General features: G+C 35.8%; 2 protein-coding genes across 5 annotated transcripts; one reads left to right on the plus strand and one right to left on the minus strand.

The window, feature by feature from the left end:
• The first annotated feature begins 294 nt into the window (after positions 1–294).
• LOC103336673 (uncharacterized) lies at positions 295–15,665 on the plus strand. 2 transcript variants are annotated; one of them, XM_008239762.3, is made up of 39 exons: positions 295–516; positions 1,016–1,080; positions 1,604–1,703; positions 1,839–1,946; positions 2,084–2,200; positions 2,928–3,078; positions 3,559–3,806; positions 3,951–4,139; positions 4,829–4,905; positions 5,007–5,124; positions 5,585–5,668; positions 5,921–6,016; positions 6,201–6,302; positions 6,895–6,963; positions 7,723–7,818; positions 7,930–8,037; positions 8,212–8,325; positions 8,535–8,618; positions 8,761–8,889; positions 9,108–9,306; positions 9,427–9,567; positions 9,712–9,755; positions 10,098–10,181; positions 10,291–10,359; positions 10,453–10,529; positions 10,957–11,026; positions 11,780–11,929; positions 12,305–12,370; positions 12,463–12,607; positions 12,741–12,805; positions 12,923–12,988; positions 13,618–13,711; positions 13,926–13,962; positions 14,112–14,169; positions 14,258–14,368; positions 14,703–14,770; positions 15,010–15,076; positions 15,163–15,231; positions 15,407–15,665. In XM_008239762.3, exons 1-39 carry the CDS (start codon positions 472–474, stop codon positions 15,491–15,493), a joined length of 3,867 nt encoding a protein of 1,288 aa, XP_008237984.1. In that variant the 5' UTR covers positions 295–471; the 3' UTR covers positions 15,494–15,665. The 2 variants fall into 2 exon arrangements, with proteins under 2 accessions (XP_008237984.1, XP_088912038.1); XM_089055912.1 differs by lacking the exons at positions 295–516; positions 1,016–1,080 and having other exon boundaries at positions 1,843–1,946.
• A 1,102-nt stretch (positions 15,666–16,767) lies between these two features.
• LOC103336675 (protein NLP4-like) lies at positions 16,768–22,892 on the minus strand. Of its 3 annotated transcripts, none has more exons than XM_008239763.3 (5): positions 22,188–22,892; positions 20,552–21,594; positions 19,459–19,506; positions 18,453–19,362; positions 16,768–18,076 (listed from the first exon to the last, which is right to left on the minus strand). In XM_008239763.3, the coding sequence occupies exons 2-5, from the start codon at positions 21,443–21,445 to the stop codon at positions 17,190–17,192; spliced, it is 2,739 nt and encodes a 912-aa protein (XP_008237985.2). In that variant the 5' UTR covers positions 21,446–21,594; positions 22,188–22,892; the 3' UTR covers positions 16,768–17,189. The 3 variants fall into 3 exon arrangements, with proteins under 3 accessions (XP_008237985.2, XP_088912039.1, XP_088912040.1); XM_089055913.1 differs by having other exon boundaries at positions 18,453–19,365; positions 22,188–22,557; XM_089055914.1 differs by having other exon boundaries at positions 18,453–19,365; positions 20,552–21,534; positions 22,188–22,327.
• Positions 22,893–23,862: the final 970 nt, after the last annotated feature.

Raw genomic sequence — 23,862 nt, forward strand, 5'->3', positions numbered from 1 at the left:
TATCATCGACTTACTAAACAGCTACATCGACACTTTCGATTTCATCTGAATTTACCAAAACAACCTCGCCGCCCCCTCTTCCCCCCTTCCCCAAAGGGGGCCAAGTCCTTCGAATCATTGATAACACGACGCTCCGACAAACCAGCCGAAAGCAAGGTCATAATCGTAAATATAGGCTTTGGGGCCTTGGTTTAGCTGCCCCTAGAACATCGTGAGAGTGAAGAAGTTTGCCAACGTCAAAGAGGACTGTTATCCGCACCCAGACAGCAGTAGCTATAAATACTCTCTCACTCTCTCTTTCCCACTCTCCTCTCTCTCTCTCTCTCTCTCTCTCTCACATACAAATACAAAATTAAACGCGCATATACGCATACACAGACGCTTTTGCGCAGATCGTCGTCTTCCACATTCGCTCTGAGCGGTACTGGACTGGACTGGACTGTACTGGATTGAGCTCGCACGCAGAGGAGAATGGCCCTCCGTCCAGGGCTTATCCTATCCATTTCTCTTTTACAGGCATGAACTTCGTTTCTGCTCTGCTTTTTATGATAATGTCCAAAAGTCTTTCGCCAATTTTCTTGCTTGTTTCTCTGCCTTTACTTTTCCTTTTTTCTTTCTGAATAAAGAGAGAGCAGGAAAAGCTTCCTTTTTTCCGGTTGTTGCTCAGGAACCAGAAAAAGAATTCAAGCTTTTTTTCTTTTTCCACCTTTTTCTGTTTGATTTCATTTTGTTTTTGTTTAATTTCGGCAACTTTATTTTTCTACAAGGAATTTCAAGTCTTTCTAACAGTTTTCTCAGTCACCAAACAGACTTTTGATTTCGAAATTGAATTTATACTGGTGTGGTCATCACGAAGAGTTCCACTATGTGTGCTGCTAATTGTGCGGCAAAAACTTCTGTGAATGTCACAGTTAGGTTTAGGCACATTCGATTTCGTTTCAAGTATAAGCACTTTTTCACTTTGATTACTTTCACTGATCTCTCTCTCTCTCTGTATTCATGCATGTGGATGCAGGTGGTCTTATGTTTTCTCTCTATAGCATATGCGCAGACGTCCGTAACGTCTAATGCTACAGCAGGGTGAGGCTTGCTTGATATTATACGTGCACAACCAAACTACAATTTGCCCACATTAGCAAATTTCTGAGGCTTAATTATTTTTTTAATCACTTTCTGCTTACTTTTTGCAATTTGTGAGCTCACTGATGCATATGGCGGTCTAGCTACCCAAATTACTTGCCCTGCTTTTGATTTGCTGCTGATGCGGTGTGCATGCGGTCTGTCTGTCTATAATGTTGCCTGATTAGCAGTTGTTGAATTGCTCATATTGCCACTGTTAGCTTAATTTTATTCGAACGACATGCCCTGGTTCTGAATTATGTCCTGTTCATATGTTCTCTGTATGATAATTCAATTAACTTTCTTTTAGTTCCTGGAACTGTAACTTTTGTTAGAAGTTTGTGAATATTTCATATTGCAGATGAATCATAATAGGCGGGCCTATCTTGCGCTTGATTTTTTGTTTTCCTCTGGCATATACTATATTTGACAAAAAACAGTTGAGCTTTCTTACGTAACTTTTTTTTTCCTTTCTATTTTTCAGGGAAAGGCATTCTGAAGAATATTGTGCCATGTATGGAATTTGTGGAAAACGTAGTGATGGAAAATACTTAAACTGTCCTTTTGGCTCCCCATCTGTGAAGGTACATGGTAGAAGAAGTTACTGCTCTTTTCTGGATAACAGTTTAGCTTGAAGTCTACCTTTGCGCTTATTCTATCAGAATCAAGGTTGTTAAGGTTTTTAATCACCCAATTATCACATATTTTATCTCTTCCAGCCAGATGATTTGCTTTCATCCAAAGTCCAAAGTTTGTGTCCAACAATTACTGGAAATGTTTGTTGTACAGAAACTCAATTTGACACACTACGGTCACAGGTCCAGCAAGTAAGTAATTTTTAGTTTTAGAGTTGGACGTGAACCCACTCTGCTAAGAAACTAGAGTTGTTCATTTTCTCTCCAAAAGCTTTTCAACTTCACCCAAACATATAGCATTTATATTCTTTTAATTTCTATTTTTGCAGGCAATTCCCTTTCTTGTCGGTTGTCCGGCATGCTTAAGAAACTTTTTGAATTTGTTTTGTGAGCTTACCTGCTCTCCAAGTCAGAGTTTATTTATCAATGTGACTTCTGTAGCCAAGGTCAGGAAATCCTGTTCTTATTTCCTGTTTACCTATTAAAAATTTTCTGTGTTCCCACACCATCCTGCACTCCAATCGTGTTATCAATAAATATTTGAATGAGAATGATACTGATATATATATTATTATATTTTGCATTTACAAAATTTCCTGCCAATCAATATATGTCTGTTCGATTCTGCAACTCTTGGATTGCCAAAGAGACCTACTGTAAGCCATTGTTATTTTATGATGTATGATGTTCTTTATAGACACTATATCTAACATGTGCTCATATTGTATCAATTGTGCCCCTATATCTTTCATTCAGGACTATACTTGATATTCAAAATTGAAGTCTTATAATTGTTGCATCAATATAACCGTTTTAATAAAATAAAAAAATTTGTTGTATCAAAGAAATACAGAAATGACAGCTCACAGTTATCTGGTTAAAAGATTTAAGTCCCTGGAAATATTCCTCTATGTTCTGTTTACTTGATTGTTTAGCACATGAAACTTTTGAGTTTCATTTGGCGGATGGAAAATGGAAAAAGAAACAGAACATTCTTGAATTATTTGAGGTTGTTTGTTACCCACTTAATTGATTGGGCAACAGTTTGAATTTTCTGTGATGAGTAAGATACTCTCTAGTCTTTTCCTTAGAAACAAGTTTTTCTTTGAGAGAGACAAATACTGTTATTTAGAAGAGTATAGAGTTATTTAAGGAAGCTTTATCCCTTTTCAGGTTAATAACAATTTGACCGTCGATGGGATTGACTTTTATATTACTGATGCTTATGGTGAAGGGTTATATGACTCCTGCAAGGATGTCAAGTTCGGTACCATGAATTCTCGAGCTATGGAATTTATTGGTGCTGGTGCTAAAAATTTTAAAGGTAACTTTATTCTTCTGAAATTGCAAATTAGGTCTCTCTCTCTCTCTCTCTCTCTCTCTTTCTCTCTCTCTCACGCACGCACATGCACAAATGTACACTAATATGGATTTCACCATTAAGCGGGGAATGATAATGGAAACACAAGCATATGAAATTGGTATTAATCAAGCCACATGGCTACTTTTTCAATAGCTGATAAAATGTAACTATGGCAATAACACTGCACCTTTTCTTTTCTTTTCTTTTCTTTTTTATTTATTAAAAGTGGGTCTCTTAGCCTCTGGGCTTTGCAAGTAGAGGGGGATGAGAACACCTAATTGGCAGAGATTAGAGAATGCCTAATTGGTGTTCCATTCCATGTTCGATAGAAATTATGCAGTGGAAATATACATTTTTTAGCTAAGGCCAAGTGCTTGTATGTCAATGTCTTGGTTTACACTGTTTAATAACTATTAGTGCTTTTACTGTGATTTATGGCAGAGTGGTTTACTTTTATCGGTAGACAAGCACCTTCTAATGTGCCAGGTTCACCATATGCCATTAGATTCTCTTCAAGTGTTACAGAATCATCTGCTATGAAACCTATGAATGTCTCTACTTATTCATGTGGTGATAATTCACTGGGCTGTTCCTGCGGTGATTGCCCTTCATCTACAGTTTGTTCCAACACAGTTTCACCAGTTTCCCAGAAAGGAGGTTCATGCTCAGTGAGAATTGGGTCCATTAAGGTGAGAGAGCATATTGTAGAATATTTGTAACTTCTGGCTCGCACATCATTTAACTTGTTCATATTGGAGGCAGATTCACATAGGTAGTGTGAAATCGGGTACTATAGATGCTTTTTTTATGATTTCCTCGTGTGAGAATTGCAGGCTAAATGTGTTGACCTTGCTGTAGCGATTCTATATATCGTATTAGTTTCTGTGTTCTTTGGATGGGGTTTGTTTCGTCGGACTAGAAAAGCCAACCCAGCTTCTACGACAAATCCTTGGTGGAATGTAATGGATGACAGTGAAGTTCATTCTATTAACAGGGAGAAGAATGAAAATCCTCCGATGCAGGTGAAAACCAATTTCGTTTCCAAGTATGTATATATCAATTATGTGTGTTCTGAGATTTATATCAGTTATGTTATGTGTATGGTTTGAAAGTTTAAATTTACTTCTGTGTTTTATGATTTGATGGTATGTGTGCTTGTAGCTGGCCGTCTGCGTTCCATCTATGTGCAAAGATTTATGGATCATTTATGTCATTTCTGAACTCACCGGCCACAGTCCGGGAATCTTGTTTTGATTTTTCCATTTTGTTGCCATTTTTGTGTCCATTGTAATTTTTTGTTTTTGGGTCAAGTGTAAGTTTTAGTTTTTATGAAGAATTTCTTATACCATATCAGATTACCAACCTACATTGATAAACTATGCACAGAATGGGGATATGCTTAGGAATTTATTTTTAATATGTTTCTTCATTTAGCAACAAAACAGGAATTATCACCAGAACTTTTGCTCAGTTCTACTAGTATTGTCTTCCTCTTTAACTGTTTTATAATTTTTTTAGCTTTGTGAGATTGTTCTCTAGCTCGCATATGCTTAAAAAAATTTCATTGCTTCTATATCTAGCTTCTGTGGTTTACTCACTTCATGAATGTCATTTCTGTATTTGTGCTCAACTATATATTACTGTTATACTCTGTAGCTGCTGTAGGCTGCTCTTATCACGTATTTCTTTAGACTAAAATTGTTGATAATAGGTGTTTGAAGATGCTCCTCACATTAGAAATAGTGTCCAACTTTCAATTGTGCAAGGATACATGTCAAAATTTTTCAGGTGACTGCTATTCCTAGTAGAATGATTGCTACCTATTAAATTTTTATGTCAGTTAAGGCAGAAATGGTTTCTAACTTAAAAGATTACATTTTGATGTACAGGAGATATGGAACATGGGTTGCTAGGAATCCAGTCATAGTGTTATGTTCATCTTTGGCTTTAGTTCTTCTGCTTTGTCTGGGTCTTATCCGTTTCAAGGTGGAAACAAGGCCTGAGAAGGTTCGATTTGCTACTTGAATAGTTTCTCTTAAGTTGTGTTATTTATGTGTTAAACAAAGAAATGTGCTCGGATGCACTGTGAATTTTTTTATTTATTATTTATTTATTTATAGTTCTCTGTGTTATTTCATAAATTTATTTCGTTTTTGGCCTTTTGGAACCATTACTGAATGTATCATTATAGAATGGAACACATCTGCATAACTTATGACCAGTTTCAAATGTTGTGAAGATATTTTACAACTCATTTGTTGTTAATTCAAAATTATGATCCCGTGCATACTCTGATGTGGGTTTCTTGTTGAGATTTAGTATTCCAGACTCTACTATGCATGCCATGGTTTTTGAAGGTCACCAGAAATATAAGTTTTTTCATTTCAATTTGTTATGGCCTTGAAAAATTTTATGTTATCATCGGACTTTTACAATTCTGTTTGACTTAAGTTGTGCAATGTTTCAGCTATGGGTAGGGCCTGGGAGTAAAGCAGCAGAAGAGAAGAATTTTTTTGATAGCCACCTAGCCCCTTTCTACAGAATTGAGCAGGTTCTACATTGTTACAATGTCTTCTTTTGGTAAATTATTTTTCATCTTACGAGCGGTTATACTTTACCGTACGGGGAAGCAAGCTGGTTAACTTTCAAAGATAGCAGAATTAGGACATAAAAAAGTATAGATCCAACAGACATTCTAGGCTAGGGAATGAGCTGCATCTTCTTTTTGTCTTGCCATTAATTTTCATCATTACTTTGTTTTTGGTATGGGAGAAACTCATATCAAACCTTGTGTTTTTTGCAGCTTATATTAGCAACAATTCCAGAAGTTAAGCATGGTAGCTCACCTAGTATTGTGACAGAGGAAAATATTAAGTTACTTTTTGAGATACAGAAGAAGGTATTTGATCCTTTACTCTAGTGATACTTTTCAGAATTAAGTGTTTATCTATTAAGATTGGTATGAGACTAGCCTTGTTCTTTGTTTTGAATTGTACTGCAGTTATTTATTTTCCCTTTTTTTCTGCATTTGATGTGTGGTAAAAACAAGTACTTCTAATACAACATTACTTGTATTTTGACAGGTTGATGGAATTAAAGCAAATTATTCTGGCTCGGTGATATCTCTTGCTGATATTTGCATGAAGCCAATGGACAAAGATTGTGCCACTCAAAGTGTCCTACAGGTACAACTCTGCTTTAGTTGATGAATTTAGTGTTCCCATATTAAAATGGTAAATGAAATGAAACTAGTATTTTATTAAATTTATTTTTATTTTAACTCTGTTTCACCCTTTGAACATCTCTTGCAATCATTCTTGTCAATATTTTAGCTACTTGTCATGCAGTGTAATTTGAGTCTCTTAAAGCCTGTATCTAAATATGTGTATTGATTAATAGCCCATCTGTAGCTGTTCCTCTTCCCCGCCAAACCCTTATTTTTTGTTCCAGGTCAATGTACATGGAAAAACAAAGAGAACCATGTGTCTAGTATATGAATTGAGGTGAACATGATAATAAACTTTTTTACAGTAGCCTTGTGGCTTGTTGAATGCCTTGGTTGCTTGATTGGCATATGTATCTTGCACTGTGATTTGAGTGTCAGTTTTCTTTTTCAAGTTGTTATACCAACAATTTATTCATTTGTAAAAATTTATTGCATTGTGACAAATGGATCCTTGAATTTCCTTGTGTTATTACTTTTTTAACATAACTGTTGAATCTAGATATCTTTAAGATTTTGATTAATATTTTCTCTCGTGATATTCATGGTACCAGTATTTCAAAATGAATCCTGCAAATTACGACGATTATGGTGGGGTTGAACACCTAAAGTATTGTTTTGAGGTATATTCTTATAATCTCCATTTACATATTATCTGAAGCGCGAATCTAGTTTATTGTCTAATGAGATTCTGTACAGTTGGATAAATTGTTACTGATATTTGTTATCTTTTGGGGCCATCCTTTCCAATATAAACTAATAGTGAAAGCACAATATCTACCAGATTGAACATTACTTACTATCAACTTACTTTGGATAGAGCATGAATGGTTAAAATTAACATTTGTCATCTCAGGGTTTGTAAGACAAATTTGGGCCTGCGGTATAGTTTATAATATCATTTAAAGCTGTTTTGGGTAGTGGGTTGCATATGTTATGGGTCCTATTGCTTGATCTATGATATGTGCATCTTATCCTTGTATGCTTATCGGCATTATAATGCCAGTAAAAATGGGGCTGCAATATAGTTGTTTATAATTTCATTTAAAGGTGATGGATAAATGAGGATACTGGTCCTATTGTTTGATCTATATTATGTGCATCTAATAACTGTAGTATGCTTAATTTGTAATATTTATTTTCTGCTGAATTTGTCAAATAATAAGAATGTAGAGCTCTGTCCATATTTGCTTTTTTCTAGATAAGCCGGAATCATCTGATCAGATGACCAACCTCATGTCTTAATACGCTTAGATTTCTCTCCAGCTTGTTCTATAGTCAGTTAGCTCGCTTGTTTTTTACCATTCCAATTTTGTCAAAGAACATGGCAATAATTTCCTGGAAAGTAGAGCCATTGACATTTGAGTTTTCTGTTTTTCAAGCACTATTCATCTGCTGACAAATGTATGAGTGCATTTAAAGGCCCTCTTGATCCTAGCACAGCCTTAGGAGGCTTCTCTGGGAAAAACTATTCTGAGGTAATGACTTTTCCATTTCTCCTGAACTAATTTACTTTTTCATCCTTTCCTGTTCAAAGTAAGATTAGATTCTTTGAGTTTTTCAGAACCATTAAGATTTTTCCAACGCAGGCAACGGCGTTTCTCGTAACTTATCCTGTAAACAATGCTATTAGTAAAGAAGAGAATGAGACTGAAAGAGCAGTGACGTGGGAGAAAGCCTTTATTAAGTTGGCAAAGGTTTACTCTATGTCTTGTGTAATTCTAGTGATTGTTTATTTTTTGCCGCATTGTTTGTGTTATCCTGCATGTTCTGCTGGAAAGCGAACAGATTTATCTCTACTTATTTTTCTTTTCTGAGGAAGATAGATTTATCCCTCTTAAACTCTAAGATTAGTATCTTGTTTGTGATAGGATGAGTTGTTGCAAATGGTGCAATCTAGAAATTTAACACTTTCTTTTTCATCCGAAAGTTCTGTTGAAGAAGAACTAAAAAGAGAAAGTTCTGCAGATGCCATTACTATATTGGTGAGTGTTTCTTTATTTCGTTTTAGTTGCATGTTTCCTTTCATAATCAAAGCTCAGAATATACTGTAATCCTGAAGTTCTGTACTTTATGCAGTTATGTCGATTTGATATTTCTTATTTGTTGTGTGTAACTGTGACAACTGACAAGTTCCATCATGCGAATCTTTTTAAATGCTTTTGTCCATTTATGGTTTTTTAATTAATTGCAGATAAGCTATCTAGTGATGTTTGCCTATATATCTCTTACTTTGGGTGACTCACCTCGTTTATCATCATTTTACATTTCGTCTAAGGTATGGTCTCGATTATTTTCATTTTGTTTCAACGGACTGGAAAATTGTGTTTATTTAAAAAAAAAAAATTAATGTTAGTTTCTCTAGGTTTAAAATTGAGACATTATTTATATCATTATAATTGTGTGTGGTTGAATGCCAGGTATTGCTTGGTCTCTCTGGAGTTGTGCTTGTCATGCTGTCGGTTCTTGGATCAGTGGGTTTTTTCAGTGTAATTGGTGTAAAATCTACGCTAATCATTATGGAAGTTATCCCATTTCTTGTTTTAGCTGTAAGTTCCCCAACACTATATATTATTATTTTTTTCTCCTAGGTATATGTTGAATTATATATGTGGCTGTCATGTTCTGACTGAAGCATGCATTCTCGCTTCAGTCTAACTTTTAAAACCTTCGAAATTTTAGTTTTCCAGAATTGTTTCTTAATGCATATTGGTTACTGATTGTTTTGGTGTAGCTTATAATATTCTGGAGTTTCTCATCTTATCAGGTTGGGGTAGATAATATGTGTATACTAGTGAATGCTGTTAAACGGCAACCCTTGGAGTTGTCTCTGGAAGGGCGAATAAGCAATGCACTTGTGGAAGTTGGACCATCCATAACACTAGCTAGTCTATCAGAGGTTTTAGCATTTGCAGTTGGAAGTTTTATTCCTATGCCAGCATGCCGTGTGTTCTCTATGTTTGCAGGTTGGAAATTTTGTTCCTTCTAACTTTTGTATCTGTGAAATAGTTTTAATACTTGGTTGTTGTCTTTCTGTCTTACCTCAGGCCTATACTATAAACTTACTTTTGTGCATTCTTCTGCAGCACTAGCTGTTCTGTTGGACTTCCTGCTTCAAGTAACTGCTTTTGTAGCTTTGATTGTTTTTGATTTTCGGCGAACTGAAGATAAGAGGGTTGATTGTTTCCCATGCATGAAAATTTCATCATACACCAACTCTGACAAAGGTATCAGAATATTTTTAGAACTTACGTCTGGTTGGTGCATTATCCTTATGGCTCACACTAATTTTCAGTATATGATATTCTTATCCATTACTTATTTATTTATCAAAATTTATATAATCTCGATTTGAATGCTGTCTTATTTAGGCATTGATCAGAGAAAACCTGGTTTGCTGACCCGCTATATGAAGGTGACTACGTCTTTTCTTTTTCCTTTTTTTTTTTTTTTTGGATTTTTGTGCTGTTGTAGTAAATAGTCTGGATAGGGATGATACAGACAGTCTGAATTACCAGGGTTTTCATAATTTTCTTTATTTTTAAGGCTGCAATGTCAAGAACATAAGTTACTTCAAATTCTATTGTAATGCATATGATCAACTGAACCTCTAAGAATTAGTATGTTGTATGCTATTTTTGTACGTAGAAAATTCTGTGTGGTAACTTTAGTATGACTCATGTATGCTTTGCTGTGATAAGTCTTTTGCTTTCTGCTTTAACTTTTAACTACGTTTGCTTTTGTTTTCCATTTTCAGGAGATCCATGCTCCAATTCTCAGTCTTTGGGGAGTTAAGATAGCTGTCATTTGTGTCTTTGTTGCATTTGCATTGGCTAGCATTGTGAGTTCTGAATTTTCCCCCCAATGTATCTTATATATGTGAACATCAATTTTTCCGTTTGTGCTCATCCCTCTCCTCAGTTAATCTCTGATTCTTTCAAACTTCATAGGCATTGTGCACCAGAATTCAGCCTGGGTTGGAACAAAAAATTGTTCTTCCCCGAGATTCCTATCTTCAGGTCTATAAGCTGCTTACCTAATTATCAAATTCATAAAGGTTATCGATTATTCTGCTTTTTCTGTGAGGTAACACTGCCTTCTAAATATTGCAGGGGTATTTCAATAATGTTTCAGAGTACCTCCGAATTGGACCCCCATTATACTTTGTTGTGAAGAACTACAATTATAGGTATCATACTGTTATTCATGTTCACTGTTTCCTGATTTATCATGAATATTTTCAAACTACCTATGAACGTCTAGTTCTTGAGTCAATATGTATATCGTAGAACAGGATCAGGTGTCCTTGAGGTTGCTGCTGATACTCTAGCCAGAATCACATATAACCATTCTGATGAAAACGTTACCATATATGATGTCCTTCAGCATTTCATTTGCTTTTCCATGTACAAGCCCGAAAGTGGCTCTCTGGAACGAGAACTACTCTTTTGTTTAGAAATTGCATCACATGTAACCTTTTCAAATCAGACAGTTCTTTTTGGAGTAATGTGAAGTTCTCTTGTTATTTTGGATGGTTAATTTTTTTATGTAAACACTTATCTTAATGCTTCCATCATTGAAAAGCTTCTTCATGCTTATGTTGCTCTGCTCCTCAGTTCAGAATCAAGGCATACGAACCAATTATGCTCAATTAGCCAATGTGATTCAGATTCTCTTTTGAATGAGGTAAAACCTTCTTCCATTTTTCTTTGCTAATGGGCAAATTCCTAGCTTTTAGGTACAGTTTTAGAAAATTACGCGCCTCCTGCATTTTTTCTGATTCACATGCCAGAGTTTCCCTGATAATCGTACAATGATTGCTTTCATTTTGATGTCTCTTGCTTGTTTCAGCTGGTTGTTTCCAATATTACTGCTAAACCCATTGATCAATGTGTTAAACTGAATTCATATATAGGGAGGAAAGTATTCATGTTTTCCCAATCTCTAATTATATACAGGGATTAGTATATTTAATATAATATGTAATGCTAGAAAGTTATAGCTTTAATATCTGAGTTCTCTGTTCATTTGTTATATGAACATGATTGGAACTTATCTCTGTTGAGCTTTTATTTTACAACTTGCTATTAAATTTCAGTACGAAGGGTTGAGATGGTTGTACAGTTTGGTTTAGCAGTTCAACCTTTTTTATTCATGACCTTCATTCTTCTGTCTTTCTATGTTTCCTTTTGTATTCAATCAATATGCATGTGGCTTTTTCCATCCCTTATGTCTGCTTACCCCATTTGTTTAATCCTCTTTTTAGATGTGTGTGTGTGTGTGTGTAGAATGCTTAGATCATCGTTAATTCCAGAATGTATGTGTTTGAATTGTCTTCTTGTATATTAATTCTGCAGTGTATATGTCTGTATTGTCCTTCTGTATGCATATGAATTGTCCTTTTGTATGCATGTATTAATTGTCCTTTTGTTTCTGCAGATTGCAAGAGCATCCTTAACTCCAGAATCAAGTTACATTGCAAAGCCTGCTGCTTCATGGCTTGATGATTTTCTTGTGTGGATATCCCCAGAAGCATTTGGGTGCTGTCGGAAATTTACAAATGGGGCCTACTGCCCTCCTGATGATCAGGTGATGATACATTTTTTCTTAGCATGAATGTTTGTAAGGTTATGGAATCATGTTAGTATGATCTGATGTTTGGAATTTCTTTTAGATCCAAAATTGCAGAGTTGTCTTCAGTTTTGGAATCATGGAATTACTTTTATTTCAGTTGAGCATGTTGAGTAACTCCACCATTTGGGAATTCAAAACTTGCTGGATGTTTTCAGTCCGATACCATTCTGAACTATGGATCATTAAAGTTACTTGCAAGAATTTAAAATAGAAAATTTGAAAGAAAATACTTCTTTTGCTGTCCTCTTATGCATCTTTTATACCACAATTCATCCTGTTTTGTTTTTGTCTCTGCAATCCCCTTGATACTAAAATTAAGTTGTCTTCCAGCCTCCCTGCTGTTCTTCCAGTGATGGTTCCTGTAGCCTGGGTGGAGTGTGCAAAGATTGTACTACGGTAAAATAACTAATTATGGAGAAACGTTTTAACCAAATTTCTGTGTCTAGTTACGCATGCATCAATTCTCGTTTTCAATTTTTCCGTGTCAGTGCTTTCGTCACTCGGATCTGCGCAATGGGCGTCCATCTACCACACAATTTAAAGAAAAACTTCCCTGGTTCCTCAGTGCTCTACCGTCTTCTGATTGTGCTAAAGGTGGCCATGGAGCTTACACTAGCAGTGTGGAATTCAAAGGTTTGTGGATTGGATTTTGTGCCTTTATGATAACTTCCAAACTGATTATGTGCTTTCAGGTTAAACTGTCATTAGATGTGGCTTGTTATTTAAATTTGCTTTTTTAATAGTTAATCATATTTTTGGCTATCAGGCAATGGAAGTGACATTATTCCAGCATCATCATTTCGTACATATCATACACCTCTCAACAAGCAGGTATCTCGTCTGTGATCAATACAAACAAAATTTTCATTTTTTTTAAAATCAATTATCTCTTTTATTAATTAATACTAAAGTGAGCCCCATAACTTAAATATCTACAATTTATTTTAGGTTGACTATGTAAATTCAATGAGGGCTGCTCGGGAGCTCAGTTCTAGACTTTCTGATTCTTTGAAGGTAAGATTTGAAGGCTACTTGCGAAGATGGTTGATATATTTACAGTACATCTTTAATATTATAAAGCCACATCAAAATATGTATTTCCATAAATTCCCTTTAGATATATATATATAGTATTAATTAGCTCATATATTTTTTTATACAGGATTGCCATTGTAAATAATAAACTATAAGTATGTGTCCAAAAAAAATGGCTATTATCGTAACTAAGTTGAAAAAGCGTCAAAACTAGAGAGGAGAGAATCTACCAAGTCAGTAAGCATGTAAACTGCTAGTTTCTTATAATTTTAAACCGTGAAACCCAACAGGAAAACTACGCAAAATTACTCCTTTTCTTAGGAGTTGAAAGCCCTTTCCTTTTTGCATGGGTCGAGATGTGGGTAGAATAGTCTTTCTCTATGCAGAAAAGGGTTCATGGTCCACTTTTCAAAATGGGTTATTTTTGGGTCCTTGGACCAAATACCCAATTTTTCCCAGTTAGATTGAGTACAGCAGTCCTGTCTTGCCCATTTCCCTTAGCCACTGGTTTATCATTCCATTATGTTATGAAAATAAATTAACTTATTGATTCACTTATGTCTTAGTCGTGGTATGTCTATTGAACTGATATTTCTTTTCTGATGCAGATTGAGATATTCCCATATTCAGTATTCTATATGTTCTTTGAGCAATACCTTGATATTTGGAGAACAGCACTGATCAACCTTTCTATAGCCATTGGTTAGTTATTTTTTCACAGCACTGAACAAGAAGATAGCAGATAGCTTAACACAAAAAACGAAAAAAAAACAAAAAAAACGAATCTGTAAAATGTTACGTCTCTGGAACTCGGATTTTACTGTGAACTTGTATCTATTTACTTAGATGTGCATAATGGTAAATGTGGTTTCATTTATTAAAAAGAATAACCTGGATATATATTATGTTGTACCAGGTGCTGTATTTATTGTTTGTCTAGCTATCACTTGCAGGTCAGTATTGATATACTTAGCCCTTAATTCAATTTCAGACAAGACTACTTGTGCTGTTCAGCTTCTTTAATTTAGAAAATAAATTTTGCAGGAAGGTGTTTTTTTTGAATGAATGATGTATTGATATTTCCTTCAAATTTGTTTTGTAGTTTATGGAGTTCATCAATTATTCTATTGGTGTTGGCAATGATTGTAGTGGATCTCATGGTGATCTTTCTTCCTTAAAAATTCTCTTTAAAAAAAAAAAAACACTTCCATTAGCTCTCATCTTTGCTCACAAGATACTATTCTACAGGGTGTGATGGCAATTCTTAACATCCAATTGAATGCAGTCTCTGTTGTTAATCTTGTAATGGCAGTGGGCATTTCTGTTGAGTTTTGCGTGCATATGACACATGCTTTTTCGGTCAGTATCACTCTATTAAACATTTATCTCAATATTTACTTTTGTCTTCAGGTTAGAAAGATTTGATCCATCAATTGTTCCATTTCAATTTTTTTCAAAGAAAAGATAAAAAGATACTTAGTAGTCAAATTTTCGGAAAAAAAAAATGCTTTCAATGAAATGCTTTAATGACTTTAAATGGTTTTAAAATTCTTTATAAGGTATTTGTAGTTTCTCCGCTCATGGTCACTTCAAATCTTGGTTTGGTTATGACTTAAAGTAACCTTTGGTGTCAATGTGTCACGCTACCCTTTTCTTTTTCTGCAAGTGTGTGTATCTAAGATTTTCTGTACAGGTTAGCACAGGAGATAAAGATCAGCGCACCAAGGAGGCTTTGGCTACAATGGGAGCCTCTGTCTTCAGGTACTTATCCCAATGGCCGATCCACTTTCCTAAAAACAAGGACACTAACTCCTGTTTATTTCGCTATGTTTGGTACATCTCAGAGCATCATATGCAATAGATCATGCTTCATTAAAGAGCTGAAATGTTTAAGTCCAATGCCAATGGGCTCGTGTGTGATACAGATGTAGAACTTTTCTCCGTGCTAACTTGCATCCCCAATTTTGTATAATATCTTCTTTGTTGACATGCTTTTGCAGTGGAATCACATTGACGAAGTTAGTTGGGGTCATCGTGCTTTGTTTCTCGAGGACGGAAGTCTTTGTGGTACTAAATCGTTTACTTCATTGCCCGATTACACTGGCCAGTACTGTCAGCAGCCTCTAATATATTTCCATCCTTTGTTCTTATAGGTATATTACTTTCAAATGTACCTAGCATTGGTTCTTCTTGGTTTCTTGCACGGGCTCGTGTTCTTGCCGGTAAGTTAGTACACTTTTCGTAGCACGTGTCCTTACCATCCTCGATGCAAATCACAGAACTCATGAACACAATAATTAACAGCTGAAAAAAGCAAATATGTTTGAATAAAGACGGAAACCATGGATCGGGTTGCTCTGTTTGGATTGACAGTACTCAACATTGTGTTGTTTGCAGGTTGTCTTGAGCATGTTTGGTCCGCCTTCGAGACGCGTGCTCATTGAGCAGCGACAAGATCGGGCACCTGTTCCACCACAACTATAAAGAAGCTGATTACCAGAACAGTTCTTTTTCTAGGGTTCGCCTTTTTCTTTTCTAGCTGAAATTTTATGTATGACAAGAATAACAGAAATATCTAAAATAGCTCAACATGTAAATTATATAGCAGCTACTGACAAGAAAAAAAAAGGTTTTAAGAATTTGTTCTTTTGGCTCACATCAAGTTCCTTGGCATCAAGTTCATAATCCAACATGGATCATACCTTAATGTGGATGGTTCTACGAAGAAATTTTGACAAGCAAGAGTAAGAAGTCGGAATTTTAAAGCAATGAATGTTTCGAATTTAGGATACATCCAATTGCAGAATTATTAAAAACATTAATTATCGGTTTTTTATTATTTATTTAGCAATTTCTTGATGGTTGTTGGAGTTGTCTTGTGATGTCTCTTCCAAGACACAACATGGTTGCAATTGCAGAGAGGGTTGTGAACCACTATCGCCGACTAACTCTTAGTTTACTAGTACTTTCACTTTTCCAATATTGTAAGAGGTTTTAAGTTTGAAATCCGTATTAAGAACCACTACACCAACTAGCTCATAGTTTATTGATATTTCTCTTTTCAATATTAAAAGAGGTTCAAGTTCCCCCTCTCTACCTGATTTATTTTTTTTTAAAAAAAATTGAGAACAACTACCAGTTTGATTCACAAGAGCAAACTCCTCGGAATGGATAGAGAGTTGTTCTTTTCATTTTTCTAGTTGACTGCAGTTGTAGAGTGGTCCTTGCAGTAGGAGATAGTGGACTGTATCTCTATATCAAACCTATCCATTAATCTATTTCATTTCCCACCACGTTCTCACTGCATCACATATCATAGAAACAAACAATCTATTATCCAAAGATATGCGGCTGAGATCTCAAAAATTCAAACTCAAATTCCTCATTTGAAGTCCTTCCATCCAAAATTCAAAGTACACTAATTATTTAAGGAATGGGCTTTCTTGAAGCTCAAGGAATATCAATAAAAGTCACCAAAACTTTTTTACCAAGCAAATATCTTATAATAAAAAAAGGCTAAAGCCGCCTCAATATACTTCAAGTCCTTGAGGTAAAATGTAATTTCAGAATAGTAATTTCATGTTAATTTCAACCGAAAAACTCTACATCAATTTATTTGACGTAGTTCACGATTTAGACTTGATTGAAAACTAAACTCATTTACAGGATTAAAATTGTTAAACTTGAAAGACATGAATCAAAATGAAAAATGAGTCAAACTAGGAGAACAAAGATGATTGTATGACAAACTTCAGGTATTGGTTAGTTAAACTTCGAAAATAGGCCTACTTTATTATTGAAAAAGAATTATGTTCATTCACTAAAATATACAGACAACTATCAACAACCAGCTTGTAATTAAAATAACTGAAAGCAAACACTATCAACTAGCTAATAGACCAACATAGTACACTTTAACCAATGGCTTAAGCTCGACATCCCCAAATAACTGCAGTTTAACATGGAGCACCCAAATAGTTCTTTTCCAGTATCCTTGCTTTCAGTTCTGTGAGACACAAAACTTGCATTTTTCTTTTACATTACTCTTTGTTGACATTGTGAAGATTTCATACTCCAACAACGGAGGCTTCCCTCCCTACTAAAATTAATTAAGGAAGGTGCGCCTCCATTTTTGAAGAAGGAAATACTCTGCTACCTCAGTTTTGCAACTCAGGGAGCATCATGACGGGCCACCTGTACCTATAAACCTTTCCAAATGATGACGAGAAAGATGGAGAGAGAGCTTAATTGTGTTGCTCTGTGACGATCTGCATACATCAATACACTCCTCTAAATCAGCATCACATGTTAATAAGACCCACTCTGAGTCATCATCCAAGTATTTGATATAAAATTTACTCATGTCTTCTATACTAAATCGCTTTGCGATTTCTTGCACCAAATCTTCATATCTCCAATCATTTTGCATGCGAAACCGGGTTTTCTCATCTCCGTATGCGACTTTTACTCTTCGAACCTCCCTTTCTTGAGCTACCCCATTATTCTTCAGTGAAGGTGGAATAGGCTGCAATTTTTGCAGCTCATTGAGAATTTTATGGCTCTGGGATCTTGGTAGTAGCTGTGTTCGATCTTGACCAAAGGCATGCAACTCTGCTTCACTTCTGACCCTCTTTAGCACACCATCGCCAGAGTTATCTCCAACAATTGGATCATCATCACCAGTGACATTACATGTGGGGCGATGTTGCTGTGTCCTGCTGGAACAGCATTGGCTTGAACTGGAACTCTGACTGCATGAAGATGAGGGTGATTTTGATGCAGTAGCCTGGGGGCTGACAACACCACCTTCAGGTGACAAGTTTGTTGGCTTTGGCTGATCACTCAGCTTTGAGGTTGAAAATGGGCTTGTCCCCGATAAATTCGGAGATGTTAACTCTGGGAAGTTTGTATAGAAAGAGTTGATTTGGAAAGCCCCAGATGCACCTTCAACTGAGTCAATTACAAGTTGGAGTTTCTGTAAAGAGTGACCAACCTTCTTAATTTTTCGAGATGGCCAACGTTTAATCCCGTGTTGTCTGCATATCCTTTTCAAGGTTGTGGAGCAAACTAAATACGATAAATTGACAAAGGAAAAAAAACCAATGACAAAAGAAATATATTAAAATGTTGACAGTAGAAAGTTTAACATAATCCGCATAAATATTGAAAACAGCAGATACTATAGTGTGCTAGTATTGTGGAACTTGTGTAATTCACTTCAAATTTAGGAGGTGTAACAGAAAAAACGAACATGAGAAACCTTATTTTGGAAGACTACAACGCACATATGTAGATTATACAATCCGCACATATAAAACAACCATTAAATTGCAGAAAGTATACAAACAGTCCCATTAGTCTGAAGGCTAGCAAAATGCCATACAAGCATTCACAAGAACTAAAATGTGAAATAGGAACCAGGTCTATTGCAAGAAATGCTTACCTCCAATACTATTTGCAGCATCCTTTAGGCTGCCTGAAAAATATTTTCTAAGAACTTCCAAGGTGATGGCTTTTTCTGCCCTAGTACGCCTTTTCTCTCTTGTCTTGCTCACACCAACACTTGAGAAGCTACCCTCGCCCAAAGCAGAACACTCTCTCCCACACTTGACACCAACCTTTAGGTTTGAATCTGGTTGATGTTGCCTTAACTTTGAGGATTTCACACCCAGCACCTCCCTTGGATTTTCCATTGGGAATATTGAGACATCATTACCACTCAGTTGGACCTCTGTGAAACTGGCAATACCGCTAGGTCTGGGATCCGAAGAGACTATCATCTCACTGACAGGAAAATCAGATTCCTCCTCTAGTTCCTTGTCTGTGACAACCCGTAAGCTCCGGCAAATCTGTTGTATAATTATGGACAGTGAATTTAGCATCTTTTTCTGTTCTTCTGGATCCCTGCACTCCACTGGCAAGAAGAACTCCAGAACAAAATCAGTTGAACCAGTTTTCATGCTCCTTAGACGTATTGCAACAGCTGCATGCAATCCGAACATCCTGGCATGGTGAGATAGAGGATACTCTGTCTTGACACAGGACGTTATGTCATCTGAGAAGCATGGTTGATTGGTCATAAAAGCTTTCCCAACAATGCCTTGGCCTTTTAACAAGTGATGCTCAGAGCAAGCTTCATGAAATCCCTCGATATAAGGATCAGTCACATGGAAAGCATGATCCACAGTTGAAACACAGTGAACGTAGTTGTCATCAGAATGTCTGCACCCATCTTTGCCTTGTTGGATGCATGACACCCAAGTTTGTGCCAAAGGCAATTTGTGTGTCTCGCATGCAGATCTCAAGACCTCTCGGATCTCAGGTAATGCAGCTTGATAGGGCTTGACACACCCCTGCTAAAATAATCCCACCAAATGACCTTAAAAGAAAATTGGAATAACGTGAATATCTAATAAATCAATGTTTCTTCAGGGAAATTATCCGTTTACCTTTACGTTTTGAGTACTCCAATTTCTAGAACTTTGAAGGTCAACAGCCTGCAAATGATAAAACTTGTCCAGATCAGAAAAAAATATTCATGTGAATAGCCTGCAAAGAATTACAACAAGTCATTATATGCTTGTGATATGAATCTCAAAAGTCCTTATTAAAGGAATATGGATCTAAGAAAGTTTCATATCACAAGCTTACAATAATTGGTAACTTATACTGTATTTGGAATTTTGACCCCAAAAAAAACATTTTATTTGGAATTCAATTACTTGTATCTTTAAAGCTATAATCACAGACATCAAAGGAAAAAATACTCGCTGATGAGGAAAAACAAGCATTTTTCTTTTTTTAATGGAAGACAGGAAGAGACATACAGGACCAAACTATTATGAATAAAACATAAAGGGACATTTATCTGCTAAGATATAAGATAAAGTTGTCACTCTTATTCTCAGTAACTTGAATGAAAGCAAACATGGGGACAAAAGATAGGTAATTTCTAATCATATGTCCATCATTAAGTTGGACTTTATATGCACCGATTCAGAAAGCTCATACTGATAAGCATCAGAATTAAGTTCCAAATTTTAGACCGAAAAAAAAAAAAGTTTCCCATTCATCAGGTGTGAATATATCTGTTAAAAGATCATGGGTTGCTTTCCTTCTCGTAATTTAAGTTTGAATTCATTACTTATCCTCTCAATTTGGGAAACAAGATTAGAGGATTAACAAAAGAACCTTAGTTATTAATATGAAAGCATAAGAAAATGAAGCAAGAAGTTTTACAATGTTAAGATCAGATGGCCATACTTTAATTTAACATGGGGATTCTCCAAAAAGAACTAAAAATTACCTAAAAATGAAAAGACATAATATGTTTCGACAACATGATTATCAGCTATTACATCTCTAAGGACTGATGGGACTTTAATTGATGTCAACTTTTGTAAAATTATCTGTTAATATTCATAACAATACTAATAAGCTCCAACTGCCTCTTGCACCACTTTACACTGCATTCACCGACCTGATTGAAAGGAAAAAACCGAAATGAAGAACGAAATTCTGATTCAAGGAAAGAGTACAGACCTCAAGTGCCTTGCAAACACTTTCAAGCTCAAGTTGATACTTTATCTTTTGGGTGGTTGTAACAACCTCAATCACACCCAAGCAAGTACTACTACCTTGTTCAAAGATAGGAAGAGCTAGAGTTCCACGTACATCATAACGTTGAGCATAGTCAACCCGTGGGTACTCATCACTTCTGAAGAATCGAACATCAGGAGTCCACTCAGGAACCTGACCTGAGAAAACCCGGCCGGGCAACCCCTTAACCAACTCCGTAGAATCCTCTCCAGTTGAGAATTGATAATTAACAGAGATGTCTCGATATTTGGAAAGCCTGGGACAGCTAGAATCAAGCGAGAAAAGGTCATCGTTAGTAGTTAAAACATTTCTACCCCCTTTATTTACAGGCACCCATACTTGTACAAGAACATTTTTGTCTCTCATGACATCTCGAATGCACACAAGAGCCCTCGTTAGTCTCTCCATCACAGATGATGCAGGACCTTGATTTCCCAAGGGACCAATCCACCACCTTCTGTTCAATTCATTACTTTTAATTGTAGGATCTGCTGAGTGACCAGAGTACCCATCAACATCTATCATATTCTGGCTCGGAAACTGAGGATTCACAGGACCTTCATGGAGTTGTTTGAAGAATGGTGTTTGTATCACTTCTTGATTACTGTTTTCAGATGGGTTCATGGTCAAATTGCCATTCGCCTCCAACGTATGCCAAAAAACTGAGGAGTTTAAATGGGCACCAGAATTGGCGTGGCTTTGATTAGGAAATTCAGGTCCATCTGTGGTTTCCAACCAGCATCCCTCTAAGAACAGTTCATCCATGAAGTCTAAATCCGTAGTGGAATCAGGTTGGGCTCCCATCATGGTAGCTGGTGATAAAACATCATCGTCCATGATGACCCTTGTGCAGAAGCCCCACTTTCTATATTATGCTCAGCTGTATTCTAGAACCTTTAGGTCCCAAAAACCAATCCGTCTTTGAGCTATAAAAAATGAAGATATCTTAGGAACAATTTACGTCTTTAGCGTCCTGCCTTCAAGTCCTAGTTTGTCCAAATTCCCCAATATCATAAACAAGAATCTTTTGAGTACAAAAAATAACAGAAGAAATTGCAAAAAAAAATTCATAGAGAATTAAGGAAAGTAAAGTTAACAAATCAAAACTAAAACACAAACATACGTCATTGCAGGAAGATTATATTCTCTTTTTTCTTTTCTTTTCTGGTACAGGATTATATTCTCAAAGTAGCAAAAACTAATCAAATCACCACCAGTATCTAACACAGTAATAGTATAATAGAATAGAATTTCAACGGAGAACCTTGGCCTCCCATATCCATCAAAATAGCAAATATCAATGATTCAAGTTCAAAAGGGGAAGACAGAACAAAATATAATAAATATAAATAAAAACCCACTTTCTACATCTTCTTCGAAAATACTCTACAAGTCTTCTACCAACTTGCGTTCAAGATTCCAATTTTAGCAGAAGAAAGTGAAAGATATTGTTCCATCAAGGAAGAGAGACTGAAATCAAGCATTTCATAATAGCGGAACTAATCTAGTTTCTGACCCAGGACAAATAAAACCAGAACAGAACCAAAAAAGAAGATAAAAAGGAATAAGAATAACTCACTGTGTGAGGATTCTTGTGGATACCCAAGTGGGTAGTTTCCTTGTATCATTCATATACTTTTTTCTGCAATACCCATGAAAACTGTCTGCAAGACAAGGAACAGAAGCAACGGAAAACCTTATAAAGAGCTTTCAAGAGGCTATTTCCTAGTCCTAGTTCCTTGTGATATCTCCCCACAATTCCAAAGTTTCAATCTGGGCCTCTTCTCCTTAGAAAACATGACTTATTCTGATTCCAGGCTATTGTTGTGTGAGAAAGATTCTCACTTCTGCACATGGACCCCACATACACGTACGCAAGAAACCAATCGAGGACATTGTACTTCTCGCTTTAAAGTCAACCAATGGCTTAGCAAAGAGTACACAGAGAGAGATAGAGAGTGAGCTTGAAAGAGATTGAGAGTATCGTAATATAAGAAATTTAAAAGAAAACAAAAAAAGAAAAAGAGATTGAGAGAATCAGACAGCTGATTCTTAAATGGTGATGACGCCATAATTTGAAGCAGTGGAATCGGTGGGAATCAAAATTCCTTCAACACTGAATAAAATATGGAGGGATCGTGCCTCGGCACTCGCTATCTCCAGTTTAGATGCTCTCCTACGCCTCTTTGACTCACTCTACCTGTTTATTTTATTCACTTCAAGATTTTCTTTCTTCCTCATTCACCAATAAAAAACACAGTATTTTAGGTCCAATGGCAGGGGAAAGAGAGTGGAGATAGGATTCAGAGGGAAGACAAGAGAGTAGATGATGGGAGGGAGGAGTAACAAAAATGAAAATAAAAACTAAAAAATTAAAATTATTTTAAATTATTTTAACTTTTATTACTCATGCCTCTCATCCTCTCAATCTCATCCAATTCTCACTCTCATCTCATTTTCCTCTTACTACATAAAACACCTCAAATTATGACCCATTACGACCAAAATAAAAAATAAAAATATCACTCATCTTTTAACTTCATATACAATTTGTTGGACATTTGTAAAGGCATACACAAATCCCGTAAAATTTACATTCAACCCTTCTCGTTAGTTAGATCGTTAGTCCATGCGTTATATGTCTATGTGCACTGAAAACGGACCTTATGCACTCTTACGTGGACAACTTTTAGAGGGTATTTTTGGCATGAACCCACATGGTCCCCCACTATCCCCAAACAAAGACCCAAATCAACAATTTGATCCATGTTTAGGGATGACAATTCGATCCTTATGTCTAGACGATGATGGATTTCAATCCCCTTTCCAAACTCGAAAACCATTGTAAGGTTGATATAAATTTTATTTCAACAATCCGAATTGTCCATTTTTTAAGTTAGACTATCCTTACAAAAAAATTAGCAAAATTGGAAACCATTAAGTCTTTGATCAACAAAATCGACGAGGGAAAACACTAAAATACAACTATCAATTGAGTTGTTCAGATTCAAGTGATTTTTTGGAAGGATGATCTTTGAATGAACTAAGAAATAGACGCTTCAGATTATGAAAAATAATGTGGAATCCTTTCCGAAACAAAACCCATATCATATTTTCATTTTCTCAAATCTAAAGGAACATGGAAGATACATATCATTGGATGCATATTTGAAATCGATCTATAAAGTTCGAGGGGAGATGATTCATCTGCATCTGATAGTGGTTTGGGGAGGGACGATGATGGTATTTCAATC

Source organism: Prunus mume, linkage group LG7, assembly GCF_029339155.1.
Source record: "Prunus mume cultivar Tortuosa linkage group LG7, ASM2933915v1, whole genome shotgun sequence".
Classification (NCBI taxonomy): domain Eukaryota; kingdom Viridiplantae; phylum Streptophyta; class Magnoliopsida; order Rosales; family Rosaceae; genus Prunus; species Prunus mume.